The sequence below is a fragment of the Megascapheus bottae genome, chromosome 1 (assembly GCF_031878675.1).
Source record: "Megascapheus bottae isolate mThoBot1 chromosome 1, mThoBot2.hap1, whole genome shotgun sequence".
Lineage (NCBI taxonomy): Eukaryota > Metazoa > Chordata > Mammalia > Rodentia > Geomyidae > Megascapheus > Megascapheus bottae.
Genome location: NC_143509.1, coordinates 65,729,505 through 65,751,339, shown reverse-complemented (window position 1 = coordinate 65,751,339; position 21,835 = coordinate 65,729,505). Strand labels below are relative to the sequence as shown.

General features: G+C 39.1%; 1 protein-coding gene across 8 annotated transcripts in view; it reads left to right on the top strand.

Moving 5' to 3' along the window:
* Phldb2 (pleckstrin homology like domain family B member 2) overlaps nt 1-21,835 on the top strand; it is a 93,908-nt gene that overhangs the window by 23,840 nt on the left and 48,233 nt on the right. For all 8 annotated transcript variants that reach the window (XM_090346809.1, XM_090346799.1, XM_090346759.1 and 5 more), the window contains exons 3-4: nt 14,005-14,388; nt 21,244-21,387. In XM_090346809.1, coding sequence (XP_090202935.1) covers nt 14,005-14,388; nt 21,244-21,387 — 528 coding nt within the window. The remainder of the gene's footprint in view (nt 1-14,004; nt 14,389-21,243; nt 21,388-21,835) is intronic.

The window sequence follows — 21,835 nt, the reverse complement described above, 5'->3', positions numbered from 1 at the left end:
CCTGATTGTTTATACCAAGTCTGTATGGATGTGTATGTGTGTATCTTGCTCAGTTTTAATAGAAAACTCCAAGTAATTCCAGTTAGTATTAAAGTTCAAACCAAGGACCTATTAATGAGGACTAATAATTCAATCTGCATCTGTGTTAAAATCATAAAGCCTCCAATTGCTATGCTACTGAGATCTTTACTTTAAAAAAAACTTATTTCTTTCTCTCAGCTGCCAGTTCATGCTTTTGTCATTCTGCCAGCCTTTTCATTTTTAGGGGTATGTGTTATCTTAGAGACCAGATATCAAGCTTGATTTACAATGTCACTGTATAACTTAGTTACTATACTCCTCTTGTGAAGTGTGGGCATTTAAGTCTATAATCTCTCGGAACATTAGTAATCTTTTTAACTCCTTCATTCAAAGCCAAGTAGGGCTGAGATGCTAGCTCTGACAGATCACTTGTGACAAAGACTGGAGAAATAATTATGAAGCAAACTGGATATTCTTTTATCCATCCTATTTAGTGCCCACATACTTCCAAGGAATTCCAAAGTAGAGATAGGCTACTTAGTATGGTTCAAGTATTGTGTGTATGTATTTTTATGTGCATGTATTGGGGCTTGAACTCAGGGCTTGGGTATTGTTGATTTGCTTTTTTTGCTCATAGCCAGTATTCTGCCACTTGAGCCACAGCTCCCCTTTCGGCTTCTTGCTGGTTAATTGGACATATTTGGACCTGGGCCTACCTGGGCTAGCTTTGAGCTGGGATCCTCACATCTCAGCCTCCTGAGTAGCTAGGATTAAAAGTATGAGCCACTGGTGTCTGGAATGTCCAGACACTTTTAAACAAAGAGAAAATGGAAACACATCCTCCACTGTTAAGATTATTAATTGGTAACAGGATTAAACATATCTGCATTTTATTATGGAGAAGCAACAGATCTCCAGAGACTGCATTGCAGCAACCTGCTATTTTCTTTGGGCTAATGAATGCCATTTCCAAAGCCTTAGGAAACAGCATTGTCAACCATGTAGAACCATGCAGGGCTATACTTGATATTTTGTACTGAAAGATGTTTTCTTGAAATGCCAGCTCGCATAAGCCATCATGGAATAGGTTTTCTGTTTGTTTTTTTACATTCCCTACCACTACCACTGTGTATTCCCTGAAGATAAGGTTGGCTTTCTTTCCAGGTACATATTAAATTTCCGTGGTGGGTCAGATGTCTAGGTCAGCAAGTCTATGCCGCTTGAAAGGTGTTTTGTTATTGGTGCACCTCTGAAAGCACTTACAACTAAGGAATTTTAATTTTCAAGTGTGCAGGATTGTGTCTGTTTTGGTGATACACACTTGGCTCTTAGTCAGATGGGGTTTCATTTACCTGTGTCTGTAGGTTGCAGCCCTGGCTCCCAGGAAATAATCCATTTAATTCTGAGAAACAATGAAACTCTATATAAAAGAATGCATATAACTCAACATAAAGGCAGACTTATTTCTGGAAAAAAGGAAATTCTCTAGGTAGGTGTCATGTCTCACACATATCTTCTTAACTACTCTGGAGGCAGAGATTAGGAGCATCACAGTTCAAGGCTAGCAAAGGCAAAAAAAAAAAAATCACAAAGTTCCATCTTAATTAAAAAAAAAAAATGCTGACGGTTGGGAGTTTGGCCTACTGGTAGACAGTGGCCTAGCATGCACAAAGACCCGGGTTCAATTCCTCGATTCCATCGGTACCACATACATAGAAAAGCTGGAAGTGGTGCTGTGGTTCAAGTGGTAGAGCTCTAGTCTTGAGAAAGCCTAACGACAGTGCCTAGGCCTGGAGTTCAAATCCCAGGACTGGCAAAAAAAAAAAATACCTGAGTGAGGTGATACACTTTCCTTGCATTCCAGGTATGTGTGTGATGCATAAATAGGAGGATCTTGGTTTAGACTTGGAATATATTTGAGACTTTATTCAAAATAATAATAATAAAAGGAAAAAGAGGTGGTAAGGTGGTAATGTAGCTCAATCGATAGAGCTAAGCAACTTGATGCCTTGAGTCCAAATCCCAGTGCTACCTTTCTACTCCTTCAAAAAAAGTTGTTTTTTTTTTATATATAATTTGAAAATTTTTAAGTTTGCTGGAGAAACAGAACCAATAAAATGTGTGTTTTATTGTAGAATATAATTATACAAAGGAGTTATTGTAGGAGGCTAGAGAGTCTGGCGATAGCCATTAACAGGCTGGAGAGCCAGAGAACCTGGTGGCTACTCACTCTGTTAGCTGATGCCTCAACAAGGGGAACCAACACTGCATCCCGGCCTGAGGCTGAAGGCCTGGAAGCGCCCTGCAGAGTCACTGGTGTGAGTCTGCCTTGAAAGGCTGAAGAAGCTAGAGTCTGACTTCCATATAAGCAATGGCAGCAGCAATACATGTACTTGTTCAGAAAGAATGCAGTTCACACACACTAGCTATCTTTCCCCTTCCTCAGTTGCATCAAGTTGACAATCAGGATCATAAATTTTTTTGTGGGTTTTTTTTTTTGCTTTTGTAAGAACTGGTGTTTGTTTCCCAGATCCTAAGAACATGAAGGCCTAAGACGGCAGAATCTTGCTTATATCCTATTGAGCAGACCATATGATTCTAAATGTTCTAATAATTTTAAAATGTATGACTAAGTGTATTTGTTTAAGAAATTTTGATTTTATTTATTTATTTTTTTGCCGGTCCAGGGGCTTGAACTCAGGGCCTGAGCACTGTCCTTGGGCTTTCTTAAGGCTAGGGCTCTACCACTTGAGCTGCAGCACCACTTCCGGCTTTTTCTATGTATGTGGTACCAAGGAATTGATCTGGGATCTTCGTGCATGCTAGGCAAGCACTCTACCATTAGGCAAAACTCTCAGCCCCAAGTTTTGATATTTTTATGACAAATTTATATGTTCTCTAATCTCTTAAAGATGGACTATTTTAAAGACCAGAGAGTAGATAGACTGGAATCATTCAATTTTTGACTTGAACTAGACTGAATTGTTACGTTTAATTACATGTCTTGGTTTGATAGAATGATCATCAATATTAAGGAAATGTTCATTGTTATTTAGGCACAGAATTAGTCTTTTCCTTTTTTTTTTTGTGAGTATAATGGGGCTTTTACTCTTGCTTAGCCTTTTCCATTCAAGGCTGGCACTCTATCACTTGAGCCACCCCTCCACTTTGGCTTTTTGCTGATTAAATGGAGAAAAAGAATTTCTCAGATTTGCCTCTCTAGGCTGACTTAGAACTATGATACTCAGATCTGAGCTTCCTGAGTAACTAGAATTATAAGCATGAGTCACCACTGCCTGGCTATATATTCAGCTTTGTTTATTTTAAGAAGTTCTTTAAATTTGAGGAGTGACTGTAAATTGGGGGAGTAGCTCATTAGTAGAACACTTGCCTGTTTGGCAAGCGCCAGGTTGATTTCAAATCCCAGCGCTCTTGCAGGAGTGTGTGCGTACACCCACAAAGGAGAGGGTCTTTGAAATGTGAAAGCAAGCTTAAGCATGGAAAACTATTTTATTCTCCAATCTGACTTGAAAGCAGTCCCCTTCCTGATGCAGTCATTCCCCTTGCAAGGGCACAGCTAAGATTTTATTAAAGGGGGAGGGGGGGCTTGAAATAGTGGGAAGTGAGCCAGCCAAACTGCAAATAAGGTGAGAGGTTGGTTTAAGAGCCAAATAAACTTAGTGGCACAGATGTTTTCTCTTTGTTCTGAGTCTGAATGCCATTGTTATTTGCATGAATTGATTTACTCATCAGGTTCTTCTAAGAAGTCTGTGGAGTCTTTTCTTAACTATTCTGTTGAAAGCAGCCAGCAAGCCTTCCATTTCCTGCCTTCTGTCACTTTCTTGCCCTGCAGGGATGCTTTACAGGATATAGCTCAGAAATGTAAAGCAAGCCTTCACTGTATACCATTTAATTTTTTTTTTTTTTTTTTTTTGCCAATCCTGGGCTTGAGCTCAGGGCCTGAGCACTGTTCCTTGGATTTTCTTAAGGCCAGAGCTCTACCACTTGAGTCTCAGCACCACTTCCGGCTTTTCTCTATGTATGTGGTACTGAGGAATCGAACCCCGGTCTTTGTGCATGGTAGGCAAGCACGCTACCACTAGGCCAAACTCTCGGCCCCATTTAAAATTTTTTAAGCTTTAAAACCCGTGTGAAATGAAGCATCATCTACTGGAAATGCCGTTCTATATGCATCCTTTCTCTGTTTCTAAATAAAGTAGGAACAAATCTATAACCACTGGATCTATACAGAAGAATATTATCTATCATCAGATCACCTTGGGTCATTAGAGAATAAAGCAAGAGTGTTCCTTCTATCTCTTTCAGATAACATATTGCTGACATATTGCACATGTTCATTAAATATTAAAGAATTAATGATTAGGAAGTAAAGATGGCACATTGTTCTCAGTTAATGGAAAGTATATTTTTTAAAAGTCCTATTTTTTTCCCCTTCCTCTCCTATTGGAGCAAGAGATAGAAAAGGAGTGGCAAGGGGGACTTAACACTGAGCAATAACGTATTGTGACTTTACATGAGGAAGGACAGAGTTAATGTCTTAATGTAATCCTATACAGCAGTAGTCTGGCAGTGGCCACTAAAAGCAGGCTTCTACCCTGACAGCACACCCACGATCTGGTTACAGAGGCAGTACAAGCAATTGCCTCTTGATGGTGCCACATGTTTAAAAAAAAAAATCTCAGCTGAGAATTGGAGGGGTGTAGTTTGAAGCAGTATAGTTCACTATATTCTGAAATACAGAAGGCAATTCACATGAAGAAGAGATCTCCAGTGCCAACCATGCTAGTTATGGAAGAAGTCTTATCATCATTTTGAAAAATAATAAATCAGTACATGAGCACTTGCTTTTTTAAATAAAGCAAGGCTCATGAATAAAACTTCATGGGAAAAAGGTACGCAAACCACATGATCATTGAAAATATACTATCTTAAATACCTATAGGTATACAGAAATGGGGGCATGTTGAGGGAGAACTATTCTTTCTTTATAGTAAATAGTGTTCTTGTTTTTATTCAGATTATTTTGTACATTTAAATTAGAAGTTGACTTTTGAGCTATAATACATTCTCATCAGATCACAGATTTTAGTGGCCCTAGTCTATTGAACATGTAAATTTTCTTCTCCCATTCCAGGAAAGTTTATGGGACTATTGCCAGTATTTTTTATTTCTAATGGTTCAGAAAGCAAAAAAATATCAAAGAAGTATTATAATATGAACACATTCATCACTTTGTAAATGGAAATTTTTGTTTTAGTGACCTTGATGATCAGGAACATTAATCTATTTTATAATTCTATTTTCTTATCTTTAAGTAGTTGAACAAAGGAGTTACCATTCAACAAATCAGTTTATGAATACAGTACATCTTGATTGATTCCACTCATCTTTTTCACCCTTCCCTCTCAATTCAACCCTTCCTCTCAATTTTGTTAAGTTTGCAGAACATACATTGAATAGTATAACTGCATTCTCCCCTATTTATTTTGAAATGACTTCAGACTCACAGGTAATTATTAGAAATATGCAGAGAGATTCTGTATACAGTGTATCCAGTTGACATTTTGCAAAGTATCATGCAAAATCAAGCAGATATAAAATTAATATAGATACAGAACAGTTTGTCACCAGGAGGGACCCCCTGAACATCTGGTAATCACTGATCTTTCCATTTGTGTGGTTTTGTTCTTTCATGAATGTTATAAACAGCATGCATGCCTGTGATTGCAGCTACTCAAAAGGCAGAAATTGAGAGTCTTAAGGTTCAAGTCCAGCCTGGACAAAAGTTGATGAGACCAGATCACTAAAAAAATGTAATTATAAAGGTGATATATCAAAGCATTGCAATTACACAACTCAAGTAAAGAGCACATTTCTTTTTAGGCCGTCTCATCCCTTCCCTCACTCTCCCAGATTTTCCTCCCGTCCCCACCAAGTTATATGGTTCATTTTCAACATAGTGTCCACTGAGTACCTGCTACATTTGTTCACCCTTTGTCCCTCCATTTCTCTGCCCTCTCATTGTTTCAAAGACAAAACAAGCCAATAAAAAAGACAAAAGGAAAAGAAATGCAACAGCAAAGAAAAAAATCCCCTTGTTTCCATTTCCTGGAATTCATTTTGATAAATATTCCTTTATATGATCAGATGCAACTGGGCATTACGCCTTTTGTGTTCTTCTGAGAGTACCTTCTTGTAGTGAGACACTATCTTAATAAAAGACAGGCATTTATGGCAAGCATTGTAGTTTCAGCTGTGTGGGAAGTTTAAATAGGGGGATTGCAGTTCATGAAGGGTAAAGCATAAACTTAAGACCCTGTCTGAAAAATAAAGGAAAAAGTGCTGAGGTCATGGCTCAATGGGAGAGTGCCTGTCTGTCTAGCCAAAGGCTCTGCATTCAACACTTTAGTACTGCCTTAAAGAAAAAGGTGTGGCTAAAAGGCAGACCATTTGCCTAGTTAATACAAAGCCCTGAGTGAGTTTAAACCCCAGTACTGAAATCAAAACAAACTACAACAGCAACAAAAAGCCTTGCAAGATAATTTTCTTTTTGTTCTGAGTATTGAATATTTTCTTTGAAATATGTTTTAGTATTTTAAATTGTCGTGCGCAAACTTAATATTTGTTAAAAGAAAAATATTTTACAATCCACTTGTTTGCCAGTTAAGTTTAAATGGCAAAATGTTACCCAGAAAAACATCAGGAAGAGGACTAAAATATAGAGTTAAGATTCTTATAGCCGGAGACTAACATAAATCTATCTATTGGATGCAGATTATAAAGACATGGGAAAGTAAATTGAATAAAAATGAACAGAATTAATCAACTTATATTACTTTAGAAAATATTCAAAATGAATAAAAAGTAAAAATGTTACTTAGCATATATTATATAATCTATATGAGTTTATAATAAATTGTCATTCTAAACTCTATTGATAATGTTTATTAGATGTTTTAATAGTTAATCTATAGTTTTAAGTATTGGCATCTAATTGAAAAAGATTTACATCTAGTTACATCCGGGCCTTTCCTATAGAAGAGAATAGCATATAAAATCTTTATAATGACCTGAAAATTGCAAGTGTTTATCAGTTAGTATGTTAGATAATTAATATTACTAATAATTGGCATTTGTTTCCTGAGCAAACTTGGTCACATGAAGCCATTATACTTCTATTTGTCACATATGCCCACTTCAAGCTTAACCTTATTGATGGGGCAAAATTGTGTGTGTGTGTGTGTGTGTGTGTGTGTGTGTGTGTCCAAGCTTGATCTTATTTTCAAGGTCTCAATTGGCTTTTCCTCTTATGGTTAGTGCTCTACCACTTGAGCTATTACCACTAGCCTAGCATTTCCTAGTTATTTTGGAGATGAAGTCTTAGGGTTTTTCCTTCTTCTCCCTTGTCTGGCTTTGAATCAATCCTCAGACCTTCCTGCGAAGCTTGGATTACAGTCATAAGTCACTGTCCACCAAGCGTGTTCACAGTCCTTACTGATGGTGGCAGAATGTAATGCTCCCTTGGATACATGTCTGAAGGTTAAACTAGCAATCTATAGAGCCAATATTCCTAACAAGACACTAAACTGACCTTCGTGAAGATAATTTGTAAAACCAAACAATAAAACCCCCTGACTTTTTCATATTTAGTTAGATTATTTGTCCTAACCTGGTTTTAAAAAAAATACTAAGATAAAATTTGGGTAAAGGTGACGGCACAGACTCCACGCAATGCTTCCCTCATTTCTGATACATCTTCAAGGTCTGGCTTTCCCCAAATAACTTGCAAGTTTGAAAATTCCCTACATCTCAAAGAACTCACAGAAAGTCACTATAGTAACAGGCACTATTTGTTACAGGGAAAGGTCAAATAGAGAAAAGCCAAAGGATGAATACACAAGGGTTCCACTTTGAATGCCTTCTCTCTCCTGCTGAAGTTGGAATGCACTCATTGCCAACCTTGCCCCTTGGCATGTGACATCATGCACATATACTAGGGAAGTTGTGCAAGTTCTAGCATCCAGGGTTTATATGGAGACTTCATCACTCAGTCATGGTTTACTGACAGATGGATTTCCTGTGATTAATCGCAATGGCTCAGAATTCCTACAGTAAATCACAGAACTGACTTTCTGAAATGGCCAGCTCCCATCCTGAGATGATCAGGTCCGCCCTTAAACGAGGACACCATGACACAAAGACAATATGGCACAGATTGCCTTCCCAAAGCCAAGGTAGACACACTCTGGTTTTTCATCAGATTGTATATCTTTCATCTTTAACCAAAGCAAAGGTAGAAGCCAGGCCTTGGTTTGGATGAAAACATTTTTGTGTGTGTGGCTCATGGGGCTTGAACTCTGGGCCTGGGCCCTGTCCCTGAGCTCTTTAGCTCAAGGCTACCACCCTACCCTTGAGCCAAACCCCACATCTCATTTTCTAGAGTTTAACTGGAGATAAGAGTCTCAGGTCTTTTTTGTGCTCAGGCTGGCTTTGAACCAGGATCCTCCTGAGTAGCTAGGATTACAAGCGTGAGTCACCATGCCGGCTGGAAGCAAAGCCTTTAATAATAATAAAAAAATGCGTAACTGAGGTTTTCTTTCAGAGTCTTCCTGATAATGGGTCTAGCATAGATTGGCTGAGGCCTCTGCTGTATGCTTTCTCACTCAGAACTCAAGCCAGCAAAGCCAATACCAGCTGGAGGGTCACTCTGCCATGACAAAGAGGCATATGATGAATCATATGATGAATCAGAGGTCATGCTCAATGCTTCTCACATTACAGCAGCCAGTGTACGTCTGAGCATTGTATTCAGTTTGGGGATGGAAAGGAGCCATCTTATCCCAGGCCAAAGAAAGACAATTAGAAAAGCTTTTTACTATTCCCAAGGAACTTATATCTAAAAACAAACATACCCACATTCAAAATTATCAGTCGCTGCTTCTTTTTCTTCTTGATTATCCAGTGTCCTCCATCTGTTCTCCTAGAAACTTGGAAATTTTGCATAGTTGCTATCAGATCTCATTCTGCTGCTTACCTTTATGCCTCTTTGACTATGTCTTGGTGAATCTGTGAATATATTCTAAAAATGTATTTAGGAAGACCATTGGCCCATTTCTACCACTGCTGTGCAGGAACCTATCCATATGGCTTCCCCTTTGGAACCTTCTCTCCTAGCAGCTGAGCCCTGAGCTTATCACGATATTTCTCAATCCTGTCCCTTGGCCTCTGAGTTGATTCATAAAAACGCCCTCTGCTACCCGCTGTCTCGATTCACCATATAAACTCATAGTTCGCTTGAAAAATAAACTCCAATTTCTTTTGGGATTTTTTTTTTCTATATTGCTTTTTCACATATGAACCTTTATAAGTGATTACTTATTTGTGTCTTCTGCAAAGATGTGAGGATAGAAAACTAGGTTCCAGTAGCTCATGCCTGTAACCCTACTCAGGAGGCTGAAATTTGAGGTTCATGGATTCAATCTCGCCCAGGCTGGAAAGTCCATGAGACTCTAACATCCAGTTAATCAGCAAATGGCTGAAGTGGAGAGGCGACTCAAATGACAGAGCACTAGTGTGAGCAAAAATCCAAAGAATACAGGGCCCTGAGTTCAAGCATTCCTCTATTGGTGTGTAAATGTGCGCGCGCCCGCGCACACACACACATACTGTTAGGCAGTAATGAGGATCTTTGTCCAATGGCTATTCACAGAGATACTGACCCTGTAGGTTTGAAAGAAAAGACAAGAAGCATCATTACTTGCCAGTTAAAAAGAACCCTTAAAAAGAAAAAAAAAATGTCCTTTCAACGGAATCATGGGTAACCCGTCAGTTTTCTGCATCATTTATTTATATATTTTCAGTCCTGTGGCTGAGTAGCTGATGTGAATTATAAGGGGGTTTGGAGGGTTGAGAAGCTAGTTGTTATCCTCGGTGGAGGTCTATGAAGCTGTGGTAGGGCACCGTCGGACACATTCCTTTGAAGGCGGAGGAAGTTCTGAAGCTTCAAAAGAATCATATTCCAAGTTCTAATTTTTTTTCCAGTGATGAGGGGGAGGAACTGCACACTCGTTTTTCAAGGTGTTCTTTGAAGAGCGTGCATCCTCTTCACAGTTCTTTTGATGTATTTGAAGTGTGGAGGAAGGGGAAATGGGATGGAAGAAACTCTATATTTTAAATAATTTGATTCAAAGTGACCTACTTTCTAAATCCTGAGCAGTCATGTTTTGAGCCAATCGAGGCATTCATGCTCTCTGTTCTCCGAGAAATTGAATAATTGAATGGTAGATTACTGGGTTAGAGAACTGGGTAGGACTTGTAGTCTCAAGAGAATGTCCACCCAGCCTTACTGGTGGCAAGTAAAGCTTCGGGAAGGATGGAAGTCTAGGAAAGTGGCTGTGCAGCAGATGAGTGCCAGGACAAAGCCTACTTTGCACTTGCTCGACTCTACCGTGATTATTCATTATGCCTCTTCCCAGAGTCCTAGCTGGGGGAAAAAATGCCCTATTTGAGGTTACACAGAGTAGAAGATACTGCATGGTGACTGTGAGGAAGCAGAGAACAGAATGAAGAGGGAGAGTTATCTAGTGAGACAAATTTCTGTTTAGAGCTTTCCTTGAAGTACTTTAAAAAATGCCCAGAAGACTTTCTTCTGATGCACTTCTTGATTCTGTTTTGTGTTTGCTTTTGGTGCTGCTTTTATGGGGCCAGTGGGTCTCAGCACAGAGTAGATTTCCTTGAGGCTCATGTGCACAACAGTGCTGCTTGGACAGTTTGGCTCTGAATGGGGTGATAAGAATAGCGAACGAGGCACACACACACACACGCACACACACACACACACACACACACACACACGCACACACACGCACACACCCCAGTAGACCAAACTTCCTGTGTGTAAGCCTTTGAATACTGCATTTCACCGTCTGAAATAGAATTCATCTTAAGGTTAGGGTCATTTATTTCCTCTGGAATTAAGCAATAGTACTGGGGGGAAGGAGATGAGGGAGGAGTGTCACTAGGTATTCTGTTCTTTTGAAGACAGCATCATTTATAGGAACCCTGATAAATGAAAATGGAGAATTTTCAGATGGCCCTAAATGCATATGTTATGCATATGGTATGATCTACAAAAATGAGTAAAGACTGAGTTTAGGTGCATGAACTTTAGTTAGCTAAATAATAGGAAGGGAATTTTTCTTTGGAATTTAGTCTCTAAAGGGTAAAGGAGAAAGGATAAAATAGAACTTGTGGGACTGGAAGCGAGGCACGGACAAAGACCCGGGTTCAATTCCTCAGTACCACATACATAGAAAAAGCCAGCTGGAAGCGGTGCTATGTCTCAAGGGGTAGAGCTCTAGTCTTGAGAAAGCCCAAGGACAGTGCTCAGGCCCCGAGTTCAAGCCCTAGGCATGGCAAAAAAAAAAAAAGCACTTGTTGTCTCTTTGTGCTTATATGTTGTGTTTGCTTTGCTTGTTTAGACTTTGTTGAGAGAACTTGAAAACCAGGGAATGAATGTGTGTTCCCTCTACTCCCTCCCATAATGCTGAGGTGGGTAGGGCTTGGCAACTGGTGGCAGCTACAGAGATAAATAAATGTCAGGGCTCCAGTGTGGAGGATGCATGTCTCTGGCGTTGTTCAACTCTGAGTGCTTACCCTGGAAAACACCATGAGGACTGAGCCACAGCGGGAGCGCAGAAGTTCAGACAGTGCAAGGGAGGTGGGAGCGTCTTGGTGTTGGTTCAATGGACTTTGTGATTCGGTTATTGCTCTGTTTTGGCAGGAGGAGGGGTACTTTAAAGGGCAGAATGTCAGATAAACACCTCGAAGGACTTCTAACTTTCTGAGTTAATGTATTTCGTGGAAACCAGGTAGTTATATTGGTTTGCTACTTTGGGACTTTTCTGCCTATTATGACCTCAATGAACTAAGGACTGTATCTGAATTTTGGCTTTACAGATTACTAAAATCAGAGTGAAAACAGCAGTCCGGGGCAGCTTCATCTTTTCCTGTGTGATATCATTGATCAGCAGTATTTTTCCATGAAGGGCTTTTGAAGTCTCTCTTTAATGTAGCAGATGTAATTGCCACAGATGGTTCTGGTTTGGATGCTTTTTTTTCACTTGGGCCTTGGAATTAACATGAAGAGCAAAGATAATCCAAATAATGTCTAGGCTTATGAAAACAATTTCGCCAATTATTTCCTATTGTTCACAAATACATTATTACTTTAAAGTTAAAAATTGTAACTGTAAAAATCAACATTAATGAAAAAAATGGGAAAAAATAAATTTAAAAAATTATAACTGTATAACTATTTTGCAAAGAGGATTGTACAGAGGTCAGGGAAATTATTGTAGAATCTGTGGTCCATTTATAATTTTTTTCAATGAATGAATTAACATTCTTATTTTTCTCATATATGAATCAAATGCTTAAAGAGCTCAGATTTTGAGCCACATTACTACTTTTCTGTCTGGACTTGACATGAAACATTACTTGTTGTAGTCCAATATTCATACTCTGTGTGTGTTTGTGTGTGTGTGTGCGTGTGTGCGTGTTAGTACCAGGTTACTCGGGTTCAAACCTTTTCTTTCTAGGCTTATAAACTCTTCCTATGCTTACATAGTTGGCTGGTCCTCTGCCACTTGAGCCATACCTCCTGTGTGGCATTTTGCTGAGTACTTGAAAATGAAATATATCTGATATTTCTGTTCAGGATGTTTTCAAACCGTGATCCTTCAATCTCAATATTCTGAGTGGTTAAGATTACAGTTGTGATATACTGGGTCCTAGCTTCTAGTCACACTTTTATTTAATTCTAATTATTCATGTGCAAAACTAGTGGAAAGATAATTGCATGGTAAACAGACATTAAGAGGCTTTGAAAACTTGAAGCATTTTAAGACAAAGTGAAGGCATAAAGGTCTCTTACAAAGAAACATAGTTTAGGTAATTTTTTCCTCTGTGTCTAATGATAGAATATTTTTGTAAAGAAGGAGGTTAAGTGTAGTCCTGAGTATTAGGCCTATATTAGGAAGAGGAAGGATCTAGCATTATTGAAGGTAAAGAAGTAGAAAGTGGCAAAAGGAGTAGATAGGAAATGAAGATTTTTTTAAAAAACTTAAAAATGAGGTTAAGATTGAGGATTAATTTAAAGTTAGCCCAGATAGATAATTCTGGGAGTTTCTTATGTCCAGTTAACCAACCAAAAGCTAAAAGTGGAGACACAAATGGTAGAGTGCCATCTTTAAGTGTTTGAGTTCAAGTCCTAGTACTGGAACAAATAAAGTAAATAAAATACAACTATTAAAAAATACTACATCTTGAAGTGTTTAGAATTTGGTAGAGGTTTAGACCAATGCTTATATATGCTGGAGATATCCCTGGGAAGTAAAGATAAAGAAGGCCAAAATTATTTATTGATTGACTGCCATGCTGACGTTTGAACTTTTGTCTGTTAGGCAGGCAATCTACTACTTGAGCCATACTTCCATTTTTGCCTTCTTTCTGGTGATTGGAGATGTAATCTAGTGAACTTTTCTGCCTAGCTTGTTTGCAAAACTCAATCCTACAGATCTCAGTTTCTTGAGTAGCTAGGATTACAGAAAAGAGCCACCAATGCTCATCTAATAGCTAGAATTGAGTGAAGGAAAACAGGCATTGCAAACATGATCCTGCAAACTTTGAAGACATTGATCCTTAAATGTATGTATTAATGATGATGGATGCCATCCTTGAGTGATGGTGCATCCCTGCACTCAGGAGCAGCATGAGTTCTAGGACAGCCTGGGCTACAGGAAATTATCTTTAAAAAAGAATAAAAGAGATGAGCAATTATCAGCAGTCAGGCATTCAGTGTGCTGATATGTGGAATGAGGTGTCCAGCCTCTTCAGATGTCTTCTTTGGAATTGCCTCCATTCTCACCCTGCTCATCGACCTTGCCTCCCTTTGTCCTCTAGGAGAGACAGCGTCTGGAGACCATCCTCAGCCTCTGTGCTGAGTACGCCAAGGCGGATAGCCACGTGTCCACAGGCACCACTGTGGCAGATGTACAGAAGATCAACAAAGAGCTTGAGAAGCTGCAGCTGTCTGATGAAGAGTCAGTGTTTGAAGAAGCTCTGGCATGCCCTGACACAAGATACCAGTGCCACCGGAAGAACTCTGTCCATGATGCTGACCTGGCAGGTGTTGGGAGCCTGGGTCAGAGCAGTGCCAGCTTCCTTACCCTCAAGAGCATCAGGAACGATGAGCTGCTTGGCGACCTTACCAGGACTCCTGTACCATCTCCCTCTGCCTTTTTGAAGACATCCAGCGAATCCTCTTACCTAAGTATCCTCCCAAAGGTAATGCTGGTGACAGAACCAGGACTCAGGCCTAGCCAAGATTGTATCATGGTAATTCTTCCCTGTTTTCAGTGAGGCTTCGTAGTAAGCAATAATTAGCTAACAAAGGGCACAAAATTAGAGTATTTGAACTAAGCTGAGTGCTGGTGGTTCATGCCTGTATTCCTAGCAACTCTGGAGATGGAGATCTGAGGGACTTGTTTGGAAGCCAGCCTTGGCAGATAAGTCTTTGAGAATGTGAAAATGTCCTAAACAAGGTTCAGCGATACTCTATGGGAGATATTTTTTTCCATCAAATTCCTGCCTTTTTTTTTTCCTATAAAAGATTTATTTGAAGTTATCTGCAATTAAAGTCAGGAATTTTATTAGGCTAATATTAAATTAGCGAGTTGGAAGGAAAAACACATTTATGAGGTAAAATTATTTAAGAATATAAACCTGGCTATAATCCTAGTTACACAGGGGGCTGAGATCTGGAGAATCACAGTTCAGAGTCAACACGAGAAACGAAGTCCTTGAGACTCTATCTCCAATTAGTCAGCAAGAAGCTTAAGCTAAGAATATGGCTCAAGTGTTACAAGACCAGCTGAGTTAGCAAGATGAGCAAGGGTACTGAGTTCAACTCCTAAACCAGCAGAACACCAACAGAAAAAGAACAAATAGGATTTATTAATTCCTACCATTAAGGTCAACTCTGAAATTCTTGACAATTGTATGCACAGAATAACAGCAATAAAAGTATTCTTTAGTTAATTGTTCTTGTAAGAGAAAGATACATTAAAAAATAGTCATGCTAAATTCTCGCAATAATTTATTACATTGAGTGGTATTGAAGAGAGTTTGTGTACTTGATTTAATTTTTTAAAAGAAGATTTGTTCCTGGTCAGAAATTCTTATCTAACTTCTGACTTCTCTAACACCCATCAGGGCCCTGAATAATATCTATTGTAATATATAATATCTATTTCCTCTAATGACCCTATTTACCTTGTTAACTCAGTGAAGAGAAATAGTGAAGAGAAACATTTGCCTCTACTGCTAGGAAGTAAGAAGATGTCAGAAGATAGAATGAGGTGGGGGAAGAAACAGAGAAATAAAAAATCTGCCCAGTGTTGAGCAAAGAAATGACCCACTTGAAAATTTGAGCTGTTTTAATCACCCTTTGCATTTGCTTCCCCTGTGCCCCGCAAAGCCATGACTTCCTTTCAACTCATTCCTCCCTCCCCCCCATGATATCTGCCTAGATTTTGACATTGAGCTATGTACTCTTTCTGAAATCAGGCTCTGGGACTCAGATTTACTCCTGGAGAAACTTTGGACAAAAAAAAACTATTGTCCAAACAAGTAGATCCTGACAGATGGTTTTAATTCGTCAAGTACACTCATGTGGAATAAACAGCCTGTGCAGCTAAGGTCAGCATCCATTGTCACAGGAGACTTAGAGTGCGCATCCTTTAGATCCAGGAAACATGAGAGGTACCTCAGGTTACCAGGCAACAGCTTAGAATTCAAATGAGAGGCTGATGAGTTCTCAAGCATAGATTTTCACTCATTGTTTTTCAAAGACAGGTGTGTGCTAATTCAAGGAAAGACATAGAAGGTGGCTCATGCCTGTAATGTCTTATTTTAGGAGGACAGCCTGAGTCAAACATCTCAAAAAAAAAGCATCAAAAGGCTACCCATTCATGTTCAATTTATATATTTTCTGTCCATAGTGATGGAACAGAAATCAGTGTTTGCCAGGGGCTAGCAATTTTGGGAAGGAAGTGCAAGAGAGTCTTACAGACAATGAAACTGTGATATATTTTGTTTGTTGTTTGGCTACATGAATCATATGTTTTAAAAGTTGTCAACTGACAAGTTTTCACCCATCTAACCATGACCTCTCTGTATATCACCTTTACAATAAAATTTTCATTAATTAATTTAAAAAAAAGTCCATATAGCACTATCATCTCCAGTTAAACAGAAAAATACCAGAAGTAGAGGTGTGGGTCAAATGGGAGAGCACTAACCTTGAGCAGAAAAAAAGCCAAGGCAGAGCTGGAGTCCTTCAGTTCAAGCCTCTGCACCAGCACAAAGGAGAGAGTTGTATTCTTTTTTTTTTTTTGGCCAGTCCTAGGGCTTAAACTCAGGGTCTCAGCCTGTCTTTGAGCTTTCTCAAGGCTAGATTTCTACCACTTGAGCCATAGCACCACTTCCAGCTTTTTCTATGTACGTGGTCTGTCGAGGAGTAGAACCTGGGACTTCCTGCCTGCGAAGCAAACACTCTACCATTAGGTCAAACTCCTTGCTCGCAAATTGTATTCTTTCAATTATCTGCCCACTAGATTATTTTCTTAACTAAGTATAATATTTATTGTTTAATTTATGGATAAATGAGAGGAAAGTGAAAGCACTTTAAAGTTTCTATAACTGCATAAAACTTTAAATGACATTTGGGAAACCTGAACTTGCCTAGACTGGAACTCACTTTGCCCAACACATAAAGATGTGTATGGCCTTAGAACTATTCTCATTTTGATCAGCCTTTGAGAATTTGTCTACTACTCTGTAGGGCAAAAGCCAATATAAAGTTAGTTCCCCACTTATCTTTCTGAGGAATTGCTCCATGCATAGTGAAAATCTCTACATTTGTTTCTGCTTACAAGATGGTTTCTAGAAGAGATTCCAAAGGTAACAGATACAGAGTCTTGTCCTTCCTGCGTGGAAGGAATTATCTTAAAAATGACATATTTGAGGATAGACGTATATGTACAATATACTCATTAAAACATGTCACTCTATCAGTGAGTTTTGATCCATTACTTTTAAAAGAAATCACAGAGGAATTAAATGAAAAACATTATGGATTTTTTAATTTTATTGTAGAAACTGGATTTCTTTAAAATTAAGGTAATTGTAGTTTCATATGCAATTGTAAGAAATAATACAGAGTTTCCTCCAATGATGATGTTTGGGGCAGTGCGTTTAAAATTTTACTTTCTCAGTCACTATAAAAGTAAAGTTATTTTGACAGGTACTAGTGGCTTACTTAATCCTAGCTACTTCAGGAGGCTGAGATCTGAGGATCACAGTTGAAAGCCAGCTTGAGCAAGAAAGTCTGTGAGTCCCTTATCTCCAGTTAACCACCAGAAAACCAGAAGTGGCGCTGTGCTTCAAAGTGGTAGAATGCTGTCCCTTGAGCTTAGGGACAGTGCCGAGGCCATGAGTTCAAGCCTTCATAACCCACAAAAGAAAAAAGGTACTTATTAGTACCACACCTTGTTTTTTTGTTGTTGTTTTTTAAATTTGGCTAAGTTGTTGAAATTATGTTTTTCACCTTATTTTTATCAGAAAACATTCAGTTTTAGAACACCTCTTAGTCTGGGAATGTGGCTTAGTGATAGAGTGCTTGAGTAGCATGCAGGAAGCTCTGGGTTCAATTCCTCAGTACCACGTACACAGAAAAAGTCAGAAGTGGCACTGTGTAGAGTGTGTGTGTAAAGTGCTAGTCTTGAGCAAAAGAAGCTCAGGGACAGTGTCCAGGCCCTGAGTTCAAGCCCCAGGACTGGCAAAAAAAAAAAAAAAAAAATCAATAGAATACTTCTTGAAAATTTTCAATCTTGTAAGAATGAGAACAAAAATCTCAAACATTTTCTAGATAACATTTATTGCTATACACAGAATGTTAAACCTATTAAACTTTCCAAAAGCTTTTGAGTTATACAAATACTATTATTGTTACCCCCTGCTTATTTATAAAGCAGGCAGTTGTGCAGGTTGTTCAGTCATTTCGTCTTTCTTAATGCTTTACTTCCACAATGAGAGAGATATTTTTAGACCATGTTGGAAGTAGAAACTTAATATGTAATGTTGACCCAACAGGATGCTGGCTTTGGGGAAGCTTTCCTGCTAGGATTACTGGTCAGTGATTTTGGAATGCCATTCAGGATTGTAAGCATTCCTTGTGGCCTAATGAGAACCCCTGAGTATTAAGACAATGACTTGTATTGTTTGTGTAAAAAGGTTAGCACTTGCTTTATTCCTTGATAATATATTGGATTTAAGAGGACAATTAGAAAACTAAATGTCAGACTTTGGGAGGCCTACATACCTTTGTTCTTAACCAAACAACTAGCACTTGTTTAATTTCTATAAGGAACTACAAAGTGGGATACAGAATATGGTAGGTATTCTTAAAATTCTTACCAAGATTGGTAAACAGATTAAATAAATCTAATCAACTGAATTTCAATAATTCCTTTGATCTGAATATATATCTTTTTTTTAACCATTAGTGGGTTATTTTCAGTTAGCTATTTACCTGGGCTACTGATTTTAATTGTAAAATTGTCTGATAATTTACTTTCAAAAAGAAGAAAAAAAATCCCAAACTTCTTAGCTATGCATTGGTGGATTTGCTGATAATCCTAACTAATCAGGTGGTTAAGATCTGACGATTGAGGTTTGAAATCAACCTGGGCCAAAAACTCGGTGAGACTCTTGCTTCCCGTTAACCAGCAAAAAGCTGGAAGTGGAGCTGTGGCTTAAGGGTAGAGTGTCAGACTTTATTGGAAAAGCTAAAGGAGGATGGAAAGCCCAGATTTCAAGCACAGAAGAAGATTACTTCTTTTTCATAAACTAAAAACTAAATAAAGAATATATCTGGTGGCCGCTTTGTTTTGTTTTGCCAGTCCTGTTCTTTCTCAAGGCTAGATAGAGCTCTACCACTTGAGCCTCAGCACCACTTCTGACTTTTTTCTCTGTATGTGGTACCAAGGAATCGAACCCAGGTCTTCATGCATGCTAGGCAAGCACTCTACCACTAGGCCAAACTCCTGGCCCAAGAATATATCTGTATTGTCATCTTTTGTTTTCGAGAAAGCCTGGTCCTCACCAGGGAATGCCCAAAATAGGTAAGCTGAAATTGACTACTCTTTTTCCTTTTCCTTTGTTTTTGGTGCTAGTCTGCCTGGGGCGTGAGCTCAGGCCCTGAGCCACTGTGCCTGAGCTTTTTCACTGAAGACTAGTGTACTACCACTTGAGCCACAGCTCCACTTCTGACTTTTTTGGTAGTTAATTGGAGATTAGCAGTCTCAACACCTTCCCCTGTCCCTCCTGGCTTAGAACTATGATCCTCAGGTCTGTCTCCTGAGTGGCCAGGATTATTGCCATGAGCCACTGGCACTGGCTTTATATTCTTTTTAAAAACAGAAAGTCCTATGTGGGTTGTGATTTTGGTTCTTCTCCCATGTTGAAGACTATGAACAAATTCTCTACTACGTACTTTTTTGCTGACTTTCTCATCCCCTACTAAGGAGTGGATTTTCCGTGAAGTCAAGAGAAGCCGGCATTCTGGTTTCAGTCATAAACTCCCCTTGCTTGGTTAGAATCTTAATCATGATAACAGGAAGGAGTTCGGTAGGACAGTAAATAGTATTCCAACACTAAACATGAAAAACCACGTTTTGGGTTTTTGGGGTTATTTTTTGGCTAGGGTGGGCGTCATCACAAAAGTGAGCTTCCCTTGATTTTTCCATCTTGCATTAAAAGCAATATTGTGTTCACATTGAACACAAATGTTCCTTTGCAGGAACCCTAGCAGTGAGGCTGAGCAGTGTGGCTGGAGACGAATGAGGCCGTCTGTAGACAGGAGTGAGCAGCTAGCAGGGAGGTGCCCAAAGAAGATGCAAATGTCCTGTGTCATTCTAGTTCCCCGCTGAACTTTCTGACACTTCAGTTTCTACATTCAGCTTCCTCTTCACCTCTTGAAACTGGATTTTGAGTTTGGGGTTTGGGGCTCCAACTCCAAGAGTCTCATGTTAGGTTAAGCCACTCACCCCTATGGGCCAAGGAAAGAGAGAAGGTAAAAGCAGAGAAGGACTTTTTATTACATGACAACCATGGGAAGACAGAACTTGAGAACTTCCTAAGCTGTCTTCAGAGGTATAGACAATAACCTCAAGTCAAGTAGGGAGAGCTGGGGAAAGAGGGTAAGAAAAGTACACAATTAAAACAGCCCTAAGTCCGTGGCTGAGCTGTGGACATTAGCTCAGTCTTGGTCTCTGGAGGCTTGACACTTGCTCTGAAGTGTCTGGCTGCTGCCCAGATGATAGAAAGGAGATGGCATTGCCAGTTTGGAGAGCAGTTTTCCTTTTGTTATACGATGTTTATCAGTGAGTCCAGTCTTTCCTGGAGCTTGTGGTGATTGTAGAGTAATTGCAGGAGACACAGACTCAGATCATAGGACACAGATACAAGATGCTGGGGGACCTGGGGACCTTGTTGCCCCCCCAGCTGGATCCTGCTTTTAGTTGCTTCATGGACCCATCAAAATCAGCTTTTACATGGCCTCTTATATTCTTAGTCCTTTTAGCTTTAAAACTATATAAATTGTAGCCGGGTACTGGTGGCCTAGCTACTCGGGAGTCTGAGATCTCAGGATCATGGTTTGAAGCCAGCACAAGCAGGAAAGTCTGTGAGACTTTTATCTCCAGTTAATCGCAAAAAAAAAAAAAAAAAAAAAAAGCCAGTAATGGCACTGTGGTAGAGCACTAGCTTGAGAAAAAGGAGCCCCAGGCCCAGAGTTCAAACCCCAGGTGCAAAAACAACAGCAACAACAACAAAAAGAAACAGCTATGAATTGTAAGTGAAATTGGTTTGTTGGAGCTCTCTCAAGAACCCAATTGACATAGTCTAGTGGTAGAAGGCATCAGAATCCCAACAAAACAGGCAGCAATCACAGGAGTGCTTTTTGCAACCCTATGGACATAGAAACTAAAACAGTAGGCCTACAGCTAGTTTCTAAGTCAAAACTTAGGAAATTCTAGCACTAAAGCATGGATAACCCTTTTCTCTGTTTATTAATCACAGACTCCAGAAGGCATAAGTGAAGAACAGAGGACTCAAGAGTTGGCTGCCATGGAAGATGCCCAGATAGTAATTCTAAACAACATCGAGGAGCTTGAACAAAAAATCAAAGACATAGATGACCAGATGGATGAATCCTCCAGAGAGGTATAAAGTATAAGTTCACTTTTTGCCTTCCCCTCCTTTGCTTCCTTTATAGTAAAACTATTTCTGTGCACCAAGACGTAGGTCTGGGGAGGAGTCTGAATACCAAGTAGTCAGTACAGACATTTACTCAATCAGTACCATGTGTAAACTAAAAAATATTCCTTTTACATTCCTTTCTTAAAATTAGATGTGATAAACACATTAAGCCATCTTTAAAGTACTCTGTATAAAACTATATTTTTTCTACGAGCACTTTGTGTTTTTTTGGTTGAAGGATCTGCTAGCTAAAATATTCTATATTTAGGTGTACATGTTCAAGTCCAATGAGCATTTTCTAAGCATGTTTACTATACATTAGATATCATGTTGGCACTGTATGACAATATATACATCCATTAAATATAAATCCAGCAGAGCACAGTAGCTCATGCCTGTAATCTTAGCTACT